The 13,440-nt window shown below is 43.5% G+C and overlaps 1 protein-coding gene across 9 annotated transcripts in view; it reads right to left on the bottom strand.

Moving 5' to 3' along the window:
- The window catches only part of PLPP4 (phospholipid phosphatase 4), a 187,244-nt gene that overhangs the window by 112,453 nt on the left and 61,351 nt on the right, over positions 1-13,440 (bottom strand). For 6 of the 9 annotated variants that reach the window (XM_054243379.2, XM_035269273.3, XM_035269275.3 and 3 more), the window contains one exon: positions 4,701-4,791. The exons of the other annotated variants lie outside the window; for them this stretch is intronic. In XM_054243379.2, the coding sequence (XP_054099354.1) occupies positions 4,701-4,791 (91 nt within the window). The remainder of the gene's footprint in view (positions 1-4,700; positions 4,792-13,440) is intronic. 9 annotated transcript variants of the gene reach the window in all.

The following is a 13,440-nucleotide window of genomic DNA, read 5'->3' as shown; positions in this document are numbered from 1 at the left end:
CATTATCATTATCATCATCATCACTGTTACATCATAATACTATTCAGCAACCATAGAAATATGAACAAATACTTTAAAAACAGATATGTTGAAGTTGCTAGAGGACTTCAGAGAGAGGCTCATAAAATTCCAAGCCCCATGACATGAAATGTGTCTCTCCTCCTTGACTGAAATGTTCACCATCACAGAGGAGCTCATCTATCTTTTTCTGGCCTGACATGAACAGATTCAATACCACAGTATGTAGAATTTCTTTTACTGGTAGCAAGAAACAACTTTCTTACTTCCTCTTGGCAACCTTCTCAGACATAATTCTAATCAGAGCAGCTGCTAGAATCCTACTGTAGAAAAGGACGTTCCCATTTGGCAATTCTCTCATTATTGGCCCATCACCGGCTGACAGCTGTCCATTTGTTACCACACAAATCACTGTTCCTGCAAAGGTTCAGAGTCCAAAGGCCTCACTGCGTTTGGAGAAGGTCTGCCCAGGCAGGGCTTTTTGCCACCTAAAAGAGCAAGAATTTCTGGGATACATTATTTGACCATACAGAGCACAGGGACTTTCTCCAAGCCATTTGGGAAGACTGCCAGATGCAGCACAGACTGTCCCGAAGGGTACAGGCAACATGAGTCACAGAGCTTTCCCTGCAAAGATCTTGCACCTCTCTTCTGTGGTTTATCGAGAGTGCACAAAAGGCAGAGTCATCACCATCAATGTGATAGAAGGTCAAACGCCTTGCAGAAGCAATAAAAACCTATTGATGCCCCATTCCACTGCTTTGTTGAATAATAAAGCATGTGCACTACGGTTTCCCTTTGGTAAATATTAACTGTTCAATACTAGCTGAGATTTATATAAGAATATAGCAGTGCATGGGGGCATTTTCGGAAAGGAGCTGCCTAGAGCAATTCACAGCCCATTGAGAGAGACAAATGTATTGTTCTACAACCAGAAAGTACTGGGAAATGGCCAATATGGTCACTAAGAGCATGAGCCACAGAGATGGGAACAACCCACCTGCTTTTAACAAGCCATCGGAAGCAGACAGGATGGGAGGGACACATTCAAATGAACATATTTGTCAAAGGGAAACAAATCACCCAAGTGTGAGATGGGGGCAACTGGCCATATCTGAGTGTGGCAGAAAGGAGAAACGGGCCGCAGATTCGGAGGGCAGAGCATGAATCAGCAGCACAGCACTGCCATTAAAACGCTGAGTGTGCAATAGGGTGCAGAAATTGAAACTAAATATGAAGGAACTTGGAAAGATCCACTGATTGCATTCTGAACACACAGACCCTTCCTTCCTCAAATGCCAGCTTCCCTTCTCTCTGGCAAGCTCAGAGCACTGTGGAGAGGCCTCTCTCCAAGAGGGGAGAGAAAATTCCCTGGGATATTTTGCCATATTCTCTCCACAAACCCTGATAATTAACAGGTTGTGATTTTGCTGTGAAATTACTGTGGTCTTTTCTCTGTTAGGTCTGGCCCAGCAGGCTCACTGTTGTGTTTTCCCAGTGGAGCTGGACTCATACTCATCCCAGTCCTAGCATGGCCTCTCTGGGAACAAGCATCCCTAGCTGATTCCCTGTCACCCCACATAGATCTTGGTGAACTTCATACACAGCCATATGGATCACTTCCCCAGCCTCTGAGCCTGGTGGGCTTATCGCAGCACAGAGCAGTTCTTTAAAAAGTCTGAAATTGCTGAGCTGGAAAATGCAGAGATGTGATATAACCACCGAAAGTTGGCAACTTGCCTGTCAGATCCAAACACATGAAGGAAACAGAAAGGTGGGAAGCAGGTGATGATATTTAACATGGAGGTCATTTCAGCATTCTAGAAGGAACCCTAACTGCTTAATATTAGCACAACCCTCCAGGGACCAATGCAGAAGCCCCTCACTGATACCAGAAAGAAGGCTGTGCTGGGGTCAGATCCATGAAAGGCTGGACAAACAGGAAAGTAAATGCCCCCCATCAGGAATGCTTGTTCATTAACAATAACCCAGTGGGCCTGGTTCATAAACGCTGTTCTGTTTCTACAGCACCCCACAGCACTGTGGGTTTGAGTGAAGAGTCAAAAAGACAAACCACACTGTGTCTGATAAAAGAATTCAAAGCAACGTGTCCCATGAGTTGGCTGGTAAGCAGCCTGTACTCAGGACACTACAGGTTATAAGCATTCCAGGGGACTAGAGGGCTTTTGTTGTTACTTTTGTTGTTGTAGGAAATTCAGCACTATCATGCTTTTATAACAGGGTTCTCTATTACACAGTTCTGCAGCCTGAATTCCTAAAAGCCCAGTGCTGCAGGGGGCAAACCTCACTCCCCTCATCCAACGCCAGATGCACAGACATGGCCACATTTACCCAGAAATGAGGGCAGCACATGGGATCCAGGTTTGGAAGCCTGGTTACAGTCTGCTGAAGACATCTGAGTAAAGAAGGGACCTGAGAACTAAACCTCCTGCTTGAGGGTCCTGAATTCCAGACAACACTGGAAAATCTACACCTAGTTTTCTGTCCTTGGCTTTTAAAGATCACCCTCCCCACCTGCTACTTCCAAGGCTTCCTAAAAGTAACGATTAAAAAAAAAAAAACTCTGCACACAATGGGAGGCTGTCATCATTTTCATAGGGCAGGCTCTCATTTATTTAGGCAAACAGAACATCCAGTCATTTCACCTTCTCTGTTAACATACAGGAGACAGAGTATGATGTTGAATTTGGAAATGTCACCCTAAGGGAGATTTAGCAGAGAATGAAAAGTCTGGAGAAGGTAACTGAGCTACTTCCTGCCGTAGCAGCAGCCCCACTCCAAAAGCCAGCTGTCAGTGAGAATCGTAACCATGAAAGACAGTTCTTACCCACAGTCACTTATCTTGAGACTCCATGCCAGGGAGCCACTAGAATAAAGTGTGAACTAAAGGGATTTCCAGGTGAACTGAGAGGGCTCCCAACAGCACTTTTTGGAGACCACGGTGATATCCATCCCAACACTGCCCAGCCACTCAAGCCATGTGTGGAGGGACACCTACCTGTGCCCTCCTTGGAGAACCTGACCCTTTTCTCACCTCAAGTGAGGAGACCAAAACCTGCGACCAAAAGCCCAAGCCACACAGGGCAGCCTGCAGTACACACCTGACCTGAGGGAGGGCATCAACAGGCTGGCCAGGGACTCACAGCTTTTGTGGCCAGGCTGGAGAAATGAGCTCAGTCAGAGGCTCTGTCTAGAACGTCTGGACCAAGAAATACAGTGAAGCTTGGTGGTGGGCAACAGGCAGACAGATTTGGGGCAGAAGCCACCATCACTGCAGGCCCAAGCTTCAGACAAACCAGAGACATGGGGCAGCAGAAATAAAGTTGAGGCAGAGGATTCAGGCCGGCAGTGTAGGGAGAAGAAGGAAGGCACGTTGCAGCGGTCATGAGCCAAAAAGAGGGCTCCCCTCCTGATGGCCCAGCTCCCCATTCCAGTCCCCATGAGGTGCCTCTGAACTTTTCCCCCTTCTTCTTGGATGTCTGTGAGATTGCTTATCAGAGCCCTGTACTTAAACCCCTAATTTTTTTGAGCTGATTTGAGAGGGATTCTGTTCTTTCAACTAGACAGGGCCTAACAGAAGCTGGTTATATAGGAAGCGCTCTCCGTGCAGCTTTAGGGGAGAAGCTGCTTGTTCTCCCACACCCCCTACATGCAGCTCTCACTCTCACTTCCTTACCAAGAAAAAGAGAGGACTATATTTTGCTACATTTTCATTTCCCCAAAGCACAGCAATTAACAAACATACCCTAAAGTGAAGGCTCTCATTTTCCAGACTTATAAACTCATTGAATGGTAAGTCCATATAACACAGCCAAAACAAAATTTGGGCTGAGGATTTGGGTAACTTTTAGGTGATATGTCAAAAAAAAATCAACCTGATTTGGTTTTGCTCATGGTCAAAAAGCTAAAACCATGGCTATGGGGTAGTTTATTTTGTTTGCTAAACAAGCCAAGTAGTTTTGCCATCTCTTAATGCTGTCATTTACTCACAATATGATTAACATGAAGACCAGAAAAACACATTTAATCCTAAAATGTCAAACTCTTGTCCCATGTAGACATGGCTAAGTTTGGGAAGAATTTATAACAAGAATGTTATAATCAATGTCAAAGATCATAGCACTTTTCACATAATAATGAGCACTTAACTACCAAAATGTCCTCAAACTAAAGGTAAGTCATGGAGCTTGTTTGTAGTATCTATTTTATTTTACACTCGCGTTTTCCCATTTTTGCTTCTACCCCACGGTGTTTGGTCAAAGAGTCTGTGGTCGATTTCTGAATTGTCCATATTGTGGGTCTATTAGCCAAAACTCTGAGACTGGACAGTTGTAGTAACAAAGTTTCAGATTTATTTTGCCTTACTGCCAAGAGCTACCCGGAGTCTGCGTCTGAGCAGCACAGCTCTCTGGTGTGTATGGGATGTTGTTAGCATTCAGCACAACGGAGAGCAACAGTGGGCGGCCTCTGAACGTCCTTTATTTAGGACTGCACATTGGCTCCTCTTTTGGGCTTAAAGTTTATCTTTATGTTATCTCGTTTCTCCCCAGCTTAATTTGACCAAAAGAAAAAGCCCATTGAGTGTAACTGAGATTTCTTAAATGTAATAATCTAATTAAGGTCAGCCCCATTCCCTAAAACAGGAACTGTGAATACTCTACCTAAGAAGGCTTCCTTAATTTCAGTCTTGTCTGTTCGCCGGATAATTTTCACCACACAAATAACAGCCAGGGGTGTGAGGAAAGAAATTGCCTGGAAGAAATAACAAACAATCCCTTATGAGGACATCAGTTTGCTGTCAGAAGGGCTGACTGATCATTAGTTCCCGTTAGCTTCATTTAGACTCCCTGGTTGAATAATCTTACTGAACTCCTGACCTCAAACAAACAAACAAAAAAAAAAGGATGATGTATGTCTGTACTTAGAGACTACACAGACTTTAAAAATGGAAGATCTGATTGTAGGTTATAATTGATTTGTAATTGCCAAGAGCCATGTTTAAAGTGGTGGCTTTTTAAATGGAAAAGAATAGTCTATAATTATGATGAATCATGTTTGCCAGTAATTCCCCTCATGCTCTCCTCTGTGGAAGGGTGAAGAACCCTTGGCCTCCCACTCCCATCTCTCTGGAAACATGAGTGCATGTGGGACTCACTTAGAGTCAATCAATTCATTCCCTTTTGCTGTTCTTTTGTTGAATATTTATCTCTTCTGCAAAGCAGAGGTTAGTCCTTTTGCATAAAGTCTCTCCTCTTCCCTTCCTCATCCCCTTTCCTCCACACAGACTTAATGAGTTAAACTGGTGAGATTCAGATGCCACCAACATTCATTACAAAAGTTACTGTGGGAGGAACCATGCTAGGTACCATCAAGTCCAGGAGCCTCTTATATCCTCATGATAGCTCTGTGACTGCCTTCTCCAGGCTCAAGGACTAGGTGATGTGCCTGGGAACACACGGCTGGAGAGGGGCCAGGCCAGGATTTGGGGACAAGGCTTCGCTTCCCATGTTGTTTATTCCAGCTTTCCTTAATTAGTAACTTATTTTTAAACATTCTACCAACCATATAAAAGGTATTTATGTTACTCCCTTACAACTATAACATCTCAGGATAACAATATCAGAAGAGATTGAACATCTCACAAATCCAGAATTGGCCTAGCAGTCAGTAGTGGGAGGGCTGGGGTATGACTGTTGATCAGTAGTGTTCATAATTCTGGAAATCTCCCTCTTGGCTCTAGTAAAACATCACTTTTTGGAGAGGGGCTTCCTGATGCATGGCTGGAAAATGCTCTTCTGTTATAAAAACAGAATCCACCCAAATGCATGCAGGCTTTTAAAATTATTTGAGATGCTCTACACTTTTACTACAACCAGACTGCTAGATCTCAAAACATCTTGGGGACTCCTCTTTGGGAACTGTCTTCAGAGATCAATTGTATGAGACATGAAAAAAATTCTGTCCTTACTTCCCGCCATTTCTTTCTGACCAGAAGTGGCAGTAACCAGTCTGATGATTCAGCTGTGGCCCTGAATGATTTGGACTGTTTAAAAATCAAATAAGCAGGTCTTGCCACCATGGAGGGTATTAAGGCGTTAAAAGGCAGATGCATGAGAGGAGATTCAGAACCACTGCAGAGAAAGCAGAGGATTCCCCTGCAGCCTATTCAGAAGGGCCACACTCATGAGTTAAGAGGTCCAGTAAGCCTGTGAAAGCTGCCATAAGTTATTGGGCAGTTCTCATACCTAAATAACTACAGGGCTTGTTAAAGTGCTGATTTCCTCAAATACGCTCATATAGCAGGTCTGGAAATGCACCTTTTTAACATCATCTCAAATGGTACTGATGCTGATGATTGAGAATTATGCCTTAGATTTTTGACTCACACATTTAGTGCTTAAAGAGCAATAACTGAAGCACCACTTGTGAAGTCCAATGTTATGGTCAAGGCCAAAGAAGTCCTTGTTTCTCCAAATCCAAATATGAAGCCTACCAGCTTCCCTTCCTGTTTTCTGTCCCTTTACGCACTGCATACAGAGCAGGCAATGTGCTCCCAAATAGGAGAAAGCAACTCACTGAACAGTGGATGACCCAGCAATGACTCCACCAAGTCAAGCTTTACATAGGAGAACAACATGGTTCTGAAGGAAACATTTCAACGCAATCCCAGCTGGTACAATCTAAGGTTAGGCAGAAATGAAACGACCCCCCCAAAAAAATGTGAGTTGGGATGACTTTCCCAATGAGGCTTCCAAAGGAAATTCCAGAGCAGAAAGTCACCGCCCACATAGGAGATGTGGGTGCCAGGTGGGAGGCCCTCAGGATCAAGGCCAGGTGTGCAGGCTGAAATCATTAGATCTGCCCAATGACTCCAGGCTAGTGGCTGGATGGCCCAGCGGTCTCCTTCAGAACTGCTCCCTGCCTCTACTTGCCTCTTCCTCATTGGATTCTCAGCCCTACTTCCCCAACAAGACTGGACTTAATTTAACTCATGTTATAACTTTCCCAGGTAGATGCATATGGGTATCTTTTCTAGGACCACTATCAACTGCTCTTGAGCCAATGCTAAGCACCCAGGAGGGCCCAAGGCTCCCCACCTCAAGGGCTTATCAGGCAAGGGAATGCAGCCTTCAAAGTGCTGTGGCTCCCACCCCAGTGTGACTGGAGCAGAGATGTCTGTGTGATTGCATGATGTGGCTTGTGTCCCCTCTCATCCTAACAGCAATGGTCCCCGGGCTCATTTCTTCTTCTTGGAAGTGTATCTGCCATATCCTTGGGCAGCACAGACCACGAATCAGGATGGATAGAGACATAGTTACATGTACATTCACTCCCTGGTGTCAAACATTGTTTAACTGAGAGTTAGAATTAAGAGATGAACTCTAGAAGCCAACACATTAGGAAAAAAACTTCCTCTTGGGGCAAAACACCTCTGAACTGGGTAGAAGGAAGAATGAAGAGAGAATAATAACCCCATCACCCCACTTTCACTCAGCAAAGCAGACTGCATCAAAGCCAGTGCACATGCATTCCACTCTTCAGACAGGCCATTGGTAGCTGCGATTGTGCTGCCTGGGCCAGTGGAGCAGGTGAAGGTGAACAGAGGGACGTGAGATGGACATGGCCTCTTGTACCTCCACACAGGGGCAGAGATGGAGGAAAAACATGGGCAAGCAAAACCCCCCTTGGTATTGTTTCTCTTCTGTTAATGTTTCCATGGCTAATCTTAAAAGAATCAAATCCTAGGAAACCCTAGGATGAGCCCAGGGTAGGAAGATGGGGGAGTGGTCAGTGCTTATTTTATTAAATGGGACCTGAGAGAAAACCAAGAATTCCAGCCAAACACTGCTGCAGAATTCAGAAAACATACTGAACCCTTCTTGGACTTGAGTTTTGCTCACTTGCTAAGTGTATGGGGCTGCTGAATTACTTACCAAGGTTAGAATCACAAAGGCGAACATATACTGAGAACTTACTAAGGACCGTGGTCTATTCTAGGCGCCCCATGAAAATTAACTCATTCAATTCTCACAGCAATCCTAGGTGGAAAAGGCTTCTTACTTAATACATAGGAAACTAAAGCACAGAGAGGTTCAACAGCCTGCTGGAAGGCACATAACTAATCACAACTAGTCAGTCGCACAACTGAAAACATTATCTCCATTGTACCAACAACCAAACTAAAACTCAGAGAGATCAGTGGACACTGGGAGCCACGGCACTTTGAAGGCTACATTCCCTTGCCTGAGAAGCCCTTGAGAGGTGGGGAGCCTTGGCCCTCCTGGGTGCTTAGCATCTATATTAAGCTCTGTACTTTCAACCACAATGTTGGAGCAGACTGGACTTAATTTAACTCATGTTACAACTTTCCCAGGTAGATGCATATGGGTATCTTTTCTAGGACCACTAGCAACTGCTTTTGAGCCAATGCTAAGCACCCAGGAGGGCCCAAGACTCCCCACCTCAAGGGCTTCTCAGACAAGGGAATGCAGCCTTCAAAGTGCCATGGCACTAGAAAGTTAACATTAAATAAAACATAGTACATGCTTTTTTCCAGGACATAGATAAGCCGTGGAAATTTTAGTGACAGCTGTCATGGCTTAAGCACCTACTATGTGTTAAGGACTTTCCTCACACTTTCCAATCTTCTAACTACTCTGTTGTGGAAAACATTATCACCATTGTACAAATAACTAGACGAAAACTCAGCGAGATCAGTGGATACACAAATGCATACAGCTACTGGGACCAAGACTCCCCAGATTGCACTGCCATGCTCCTGGATTGAAGTCCTGAATCTGGATGATTCCCCTAGCCCACAAGCTTTATTTTACAGGTGGGGAAACTGAGGCTGGAAGAGATTTATACATTGAACACCATCTTTAAAGTTACTAATTGTACTGCACAGCTCCCACATAAAGAGATAGTGCATGTATCATTAAACAAGATCTGGTAGGTGGCTAGTTTTGTATGTAGCTTATTCCACAGGCTGGGAAGGCAGAGCCCTGTGCAAAAAAAAATATGTGGAATGGACTCAGATTAAGGAGAGGTGGGTTCAAGCCCCCAGCTCTGATACTTACCCATTCTTTGTCCTTGAGCAAGTCACTTAACCTCTTTGATTCTCACTTTCCTTATGTATAAAACGGATATGATGATAATAATAACATCCATGGCAAGTATTATTGGTAGGATTTCAATTCACTAACAGTTATGGAATGCTGATTAGGTACCATGCACTAAGTGAAATGCCATAGGTCTGTTACCCCCATTTGATGCTCTCTGCAGCTTGATGGGGCATGCTCTTAAAGACACCTTTTACAGATAAAGAAAGTAAGGTGCTGAGAGGGGAGGTGATCTTCCAAATTTCCATAGCTAGTGAGTGGCAAAGCTGGGAGTTGATCACTGGTAGACCACTGTGGAGCCCATACCAATTGCCCACCAACAGGGTCCAACAGAGAGCTAGTGTCCAGTAAATGCTGGTTGTTGATTAGTGTTTCATTATTTTATGGAAAAGACTGTTAAAAGGGTATCAGGGTCTTGTCAACAGACATATCAGATTAAAGCATTTTTAGTTTAAGCCCACCTGCACCCTTGGATCTGAGTACTGTGCACCTTTGAGTAGAAGAAGGAGGTTGGGGAAAGAAGAGAGAGCCTAATTATCTCAGGTACACTTACCATACCCTAAATGACCAAGTAGAGTATGGGGCATCTACCCATGAATCAACACAGGAAGGGCCGCCAATCCCTGGCCAGTGCTGCGCCTAGAAAATGGGTCATCCCCACATGCTGATGCAAGGCACCATGCACCATGCTGCTTGGGGCATTTCTGGGAAGCCAAAATGTGGGGCAGTGTGTCAGAGCCAGGAGGGCATAAGGACGCCAAGGACTTCTAACAACCAGAAGGGATCAGAGCCAGAGCAGCCCCGATGTGAGGGTGTTAGGCAGAGAGGAGTTTGTCACTAAGGTTCATTCACATCAGACAAAACAATGGGCCGAAAGTGCCTTCATTTCTGGCTTTTGACAGAAAGGTGTGCTGCAAAGTGATTATAATGACAACTTTAGGACAGCAGACACCTGGAAAAGGCCCTGCTGTGGGTAAACAATTACATCCTGTCAGAGATAAAACAGCTGTCTAAGACTCTTAAAAAGAGCCTAAAAATTAAACTGTCTATCATGATCCAGGCCTGTCTCTTTTCCTTCCTTCTTCCTCCCCAAAATGACTTTATTTCTGTCTTCCATAGAAGCATCCTATCCCAAAATAAAAAACCCTGGTATCAGATCAACACAGTATCTATCAGTGATATTCCATGAGAATAAATCTTCTGGACATATCACGACCAAAGCAAAAAGAGAAGAGGGCAAAGAACAGGCTGTGGGTGGATTTCTTTTGGAAGCCAAGGGAAAAAAAAATCGCAAAACCTGTCAATCCTTAAACTCCTTACTGGGTCTTGCCTATTTCTCAAGGCTTTTTAGTGATGCTGAACTGTCCACATTGTGTTCATATCTGGGCCCCTCCCTGGACTAGAAACCATATCTTATTCAACTTTGCTCACCGCAGGTGTTTCATAATCATCCAGTGAATTAGGTAATAGTTAACCAATCCGAAGCTGCCCTCAGTCTGGCTCTATCCCTGCCCCCTTCTTAGCCCTTACCCATAGATACTCCAAACAAACTCCTATTCGCAGGACCCACATAGCCCTCATTCTCCTTCTCTGCCTTTACACGTCTCTCCACCTCACCAGTCACCAAAGAGGCATCATAGCAGAGTGGCTCCAAGAGAGAGTTTGCACTCACAGCCAGCACCTAAGTTCTGCTCCAGCCACTGATGGCTGTCTATCTCAAACAAGTTGCATAATTTCCCTAGTTTTGTTTTCTCCACTGACCTTCTGAGATTAACAAAAGTGCTGACCTCAAAGGATTCTGAAGATTAATTGCGATGCTCTTTAAAAAGAGATAAACACAGTCCCTGAATTCAAGAAATGTTCACTGTTGTAGATGATGATGGCTTTGATAATAACGATAATAAAGATGAAGAAGAAGTTCCCTAGAACTTACCTGAGCCTCTCCTCTGGCCCTTTTCAGATTCCATTTGTATTAGAGTACCACCCTAATGTGCCAGGGATCCTGGAGGGTCCCTGGGGGTACACCCCAAAACTTATTGGACTTCCCATCCCCTATAACCCTTATGGTTTTCTTCACCCATAGCAGGCTCCCTGGAAATGTCCCATGAATGTACAAAGAGACAACTACTATAGACAAAAGGAAGTATAGCAAAAAGCAACAACCAATACCAATTAAGTTGTCCTACACAAAGAAAAAATAGGTTTTTAAAGATGTTCTGATAAACCCTTCACACTCAGCAGGAAACCACGGCCTCTTTTGAATAAGGAAGCAGACTTCCATAAAGGTGGCTGACTGCTTGGGCATATCCCAGAAATGCTAAGCAAGACCTTTCAGTGCATCTGAAAAGAATTCTCAGCCAATCTCTCTGGTCAACAGGAACACTGGGTTGTCAAGGGGAAAAAGCTCTTGGAATCAAACAGCTCCAAGTACACCCAGCTTTCAGGGTGACAGACATCACCTGAGCTAATGGTGCCACAGACAGCAACAGCACAAGTTAGGTTTCCAGTAACATTATGTACTTCATCCCCTAGCCATTATTCTGTTAATTTTCTTGTTATATTTGCCCAACTGGCTCCTGTAACTTGCACACACATGACTCTACAGGCATTAATTAACCAATTAAAAAAAACTAAGTCAAAACCAGCTGCCTTTAAAACACACTTTGAAAGTTAGAAAGTTCGCCTTTAGATTAAAACATTCCAACCAAAATTAAAGGAGACCCCAGGATTTTGTTTACATAGTAAATAAGAAAAATTTGAGCTTCAAAGAAAATCAAGCCATTTTCTACATCAGTGAAAACGGATGTCCTATTACCATTTCTTCTACTAACATCTAAATTTTTGTTTTGTTTTGTTTTGGTTTTGGTTTTTCATGGAGTCTTGCTCTGCTGCCCAGGCTGGAGTGCAGTGGCACGATCTCAGCTCACCGCAACCTCTGCCTCCCAGGTTCAAGCAATTCTCATGTCTCAGGCTCCTGAGTAGCTGGGACTACAGGCATGTGCCACTATGCCCAGCTAATTTTTGTACTTTTAGTAGAGGTGGGGTTTCGCCGTGTTGGCCAGGATGGTCTCGATTTCTTGACCTCATGATCCTACCACCTCAGCCTCCCTAAGTGCTGGGATTATAGGCATGAGCCACTGCACCTGGCCAACATCTAAAGGTTTTAAAGGACCAGAAGTGTACACATAATGCCTTATACTAAATTCTTAAAACCCAGGAAAACAAATCTTATTTATGGGGTGACAAATTATTTTTCATCTTTGTGTAGTATTATAAATTTATCTACTGCTTTCCTTGTATTTTTATGGAATTGTACTAAATCATGTGACTAAATGAATGAAATTCATCAACTACTATCAATGAAATAAAAGATTGAACTTATTTAATTAGGAGAATAGAGGGCATGAATCAGTATGTGTGGCTGAATATCCTTCTGTTCTCTGAGAACCCCAGTGCTGAATAAGCTCTCTACTGCCTAATTTCTACCACCGCCAGCATGCAAATTGCTCCGTGTTATTTGTGTCTGTAGCCAGAATATTTGTGGCATTTGTATCTAGACTTCAAAACAATCCATTATCATAAATCTAGGACACAGCCACAGATTTCTCACAACATCGGGTATGAACATTCATCTCCAAATTGTGTTTTTATAACACATGAAATGTAAAATGTTATGAAAAATAGGAGTTACTGATAAATAGAAGCATCTCCCTATTAAAGCCATTGAGTAAACTCATTATACATACACTGATTCCTTTATTTCTAGGATTTATAGAAGACTTGAGTTACAGCAGAAATGAAAAAAGCCTGATTATAGTAGTCATGTGCTAGTAAATCCCTACTCACAACCACCCTAATTTGTCAATTTCCCTAAGATTTATAAAAATCCAGTTTACTTTCCAGCAGAAAAGTAACTATTAAGAAGCAATTAAAATGATACGTTAATGCTCACTGGCATTATGGGCATTTCCAAGAGTTTGCAAAAGAACAGATCTCTCCAATCATCACTAATTAACGAAATTTTCTCTTTAAATTCAGAGGGATTTCTTTCAAAATATAAAAATGTCCCCTGTGTGTCTATGAAGTTTCTGGAGCAGTTCCCAGACAGGCACGAGACACCATGGCAGGTCAACAGGAATAACATTCAAGCTGCTGGGAGGCTGCCCATCTAAAAGTCACATTATTGTTCCACAACAAAGAGGAGCTTAAATATTTCCTCTGCTCCAGAAAGTTTTGATGGCGATTCTCCAACTCTCCAGGGCTTCATTAGCATCAGCAA

This window comes from Callithrix jacchus, chromosome 12 (genome assembly GCF_049354715.1).
Source record: "Callithrix jacchus isolate 240 chromosome 12, calJac240_pri, whole genome shotgun sequence".
NCBI lineage: Eukaryota > Metazoa > Chordata > Mammalia > Primates > Cebidae > Callithrix > Callithrix jacchus.
This window is presented reverse-complemented; position numbering and strand designations above follow the sequence as displayed.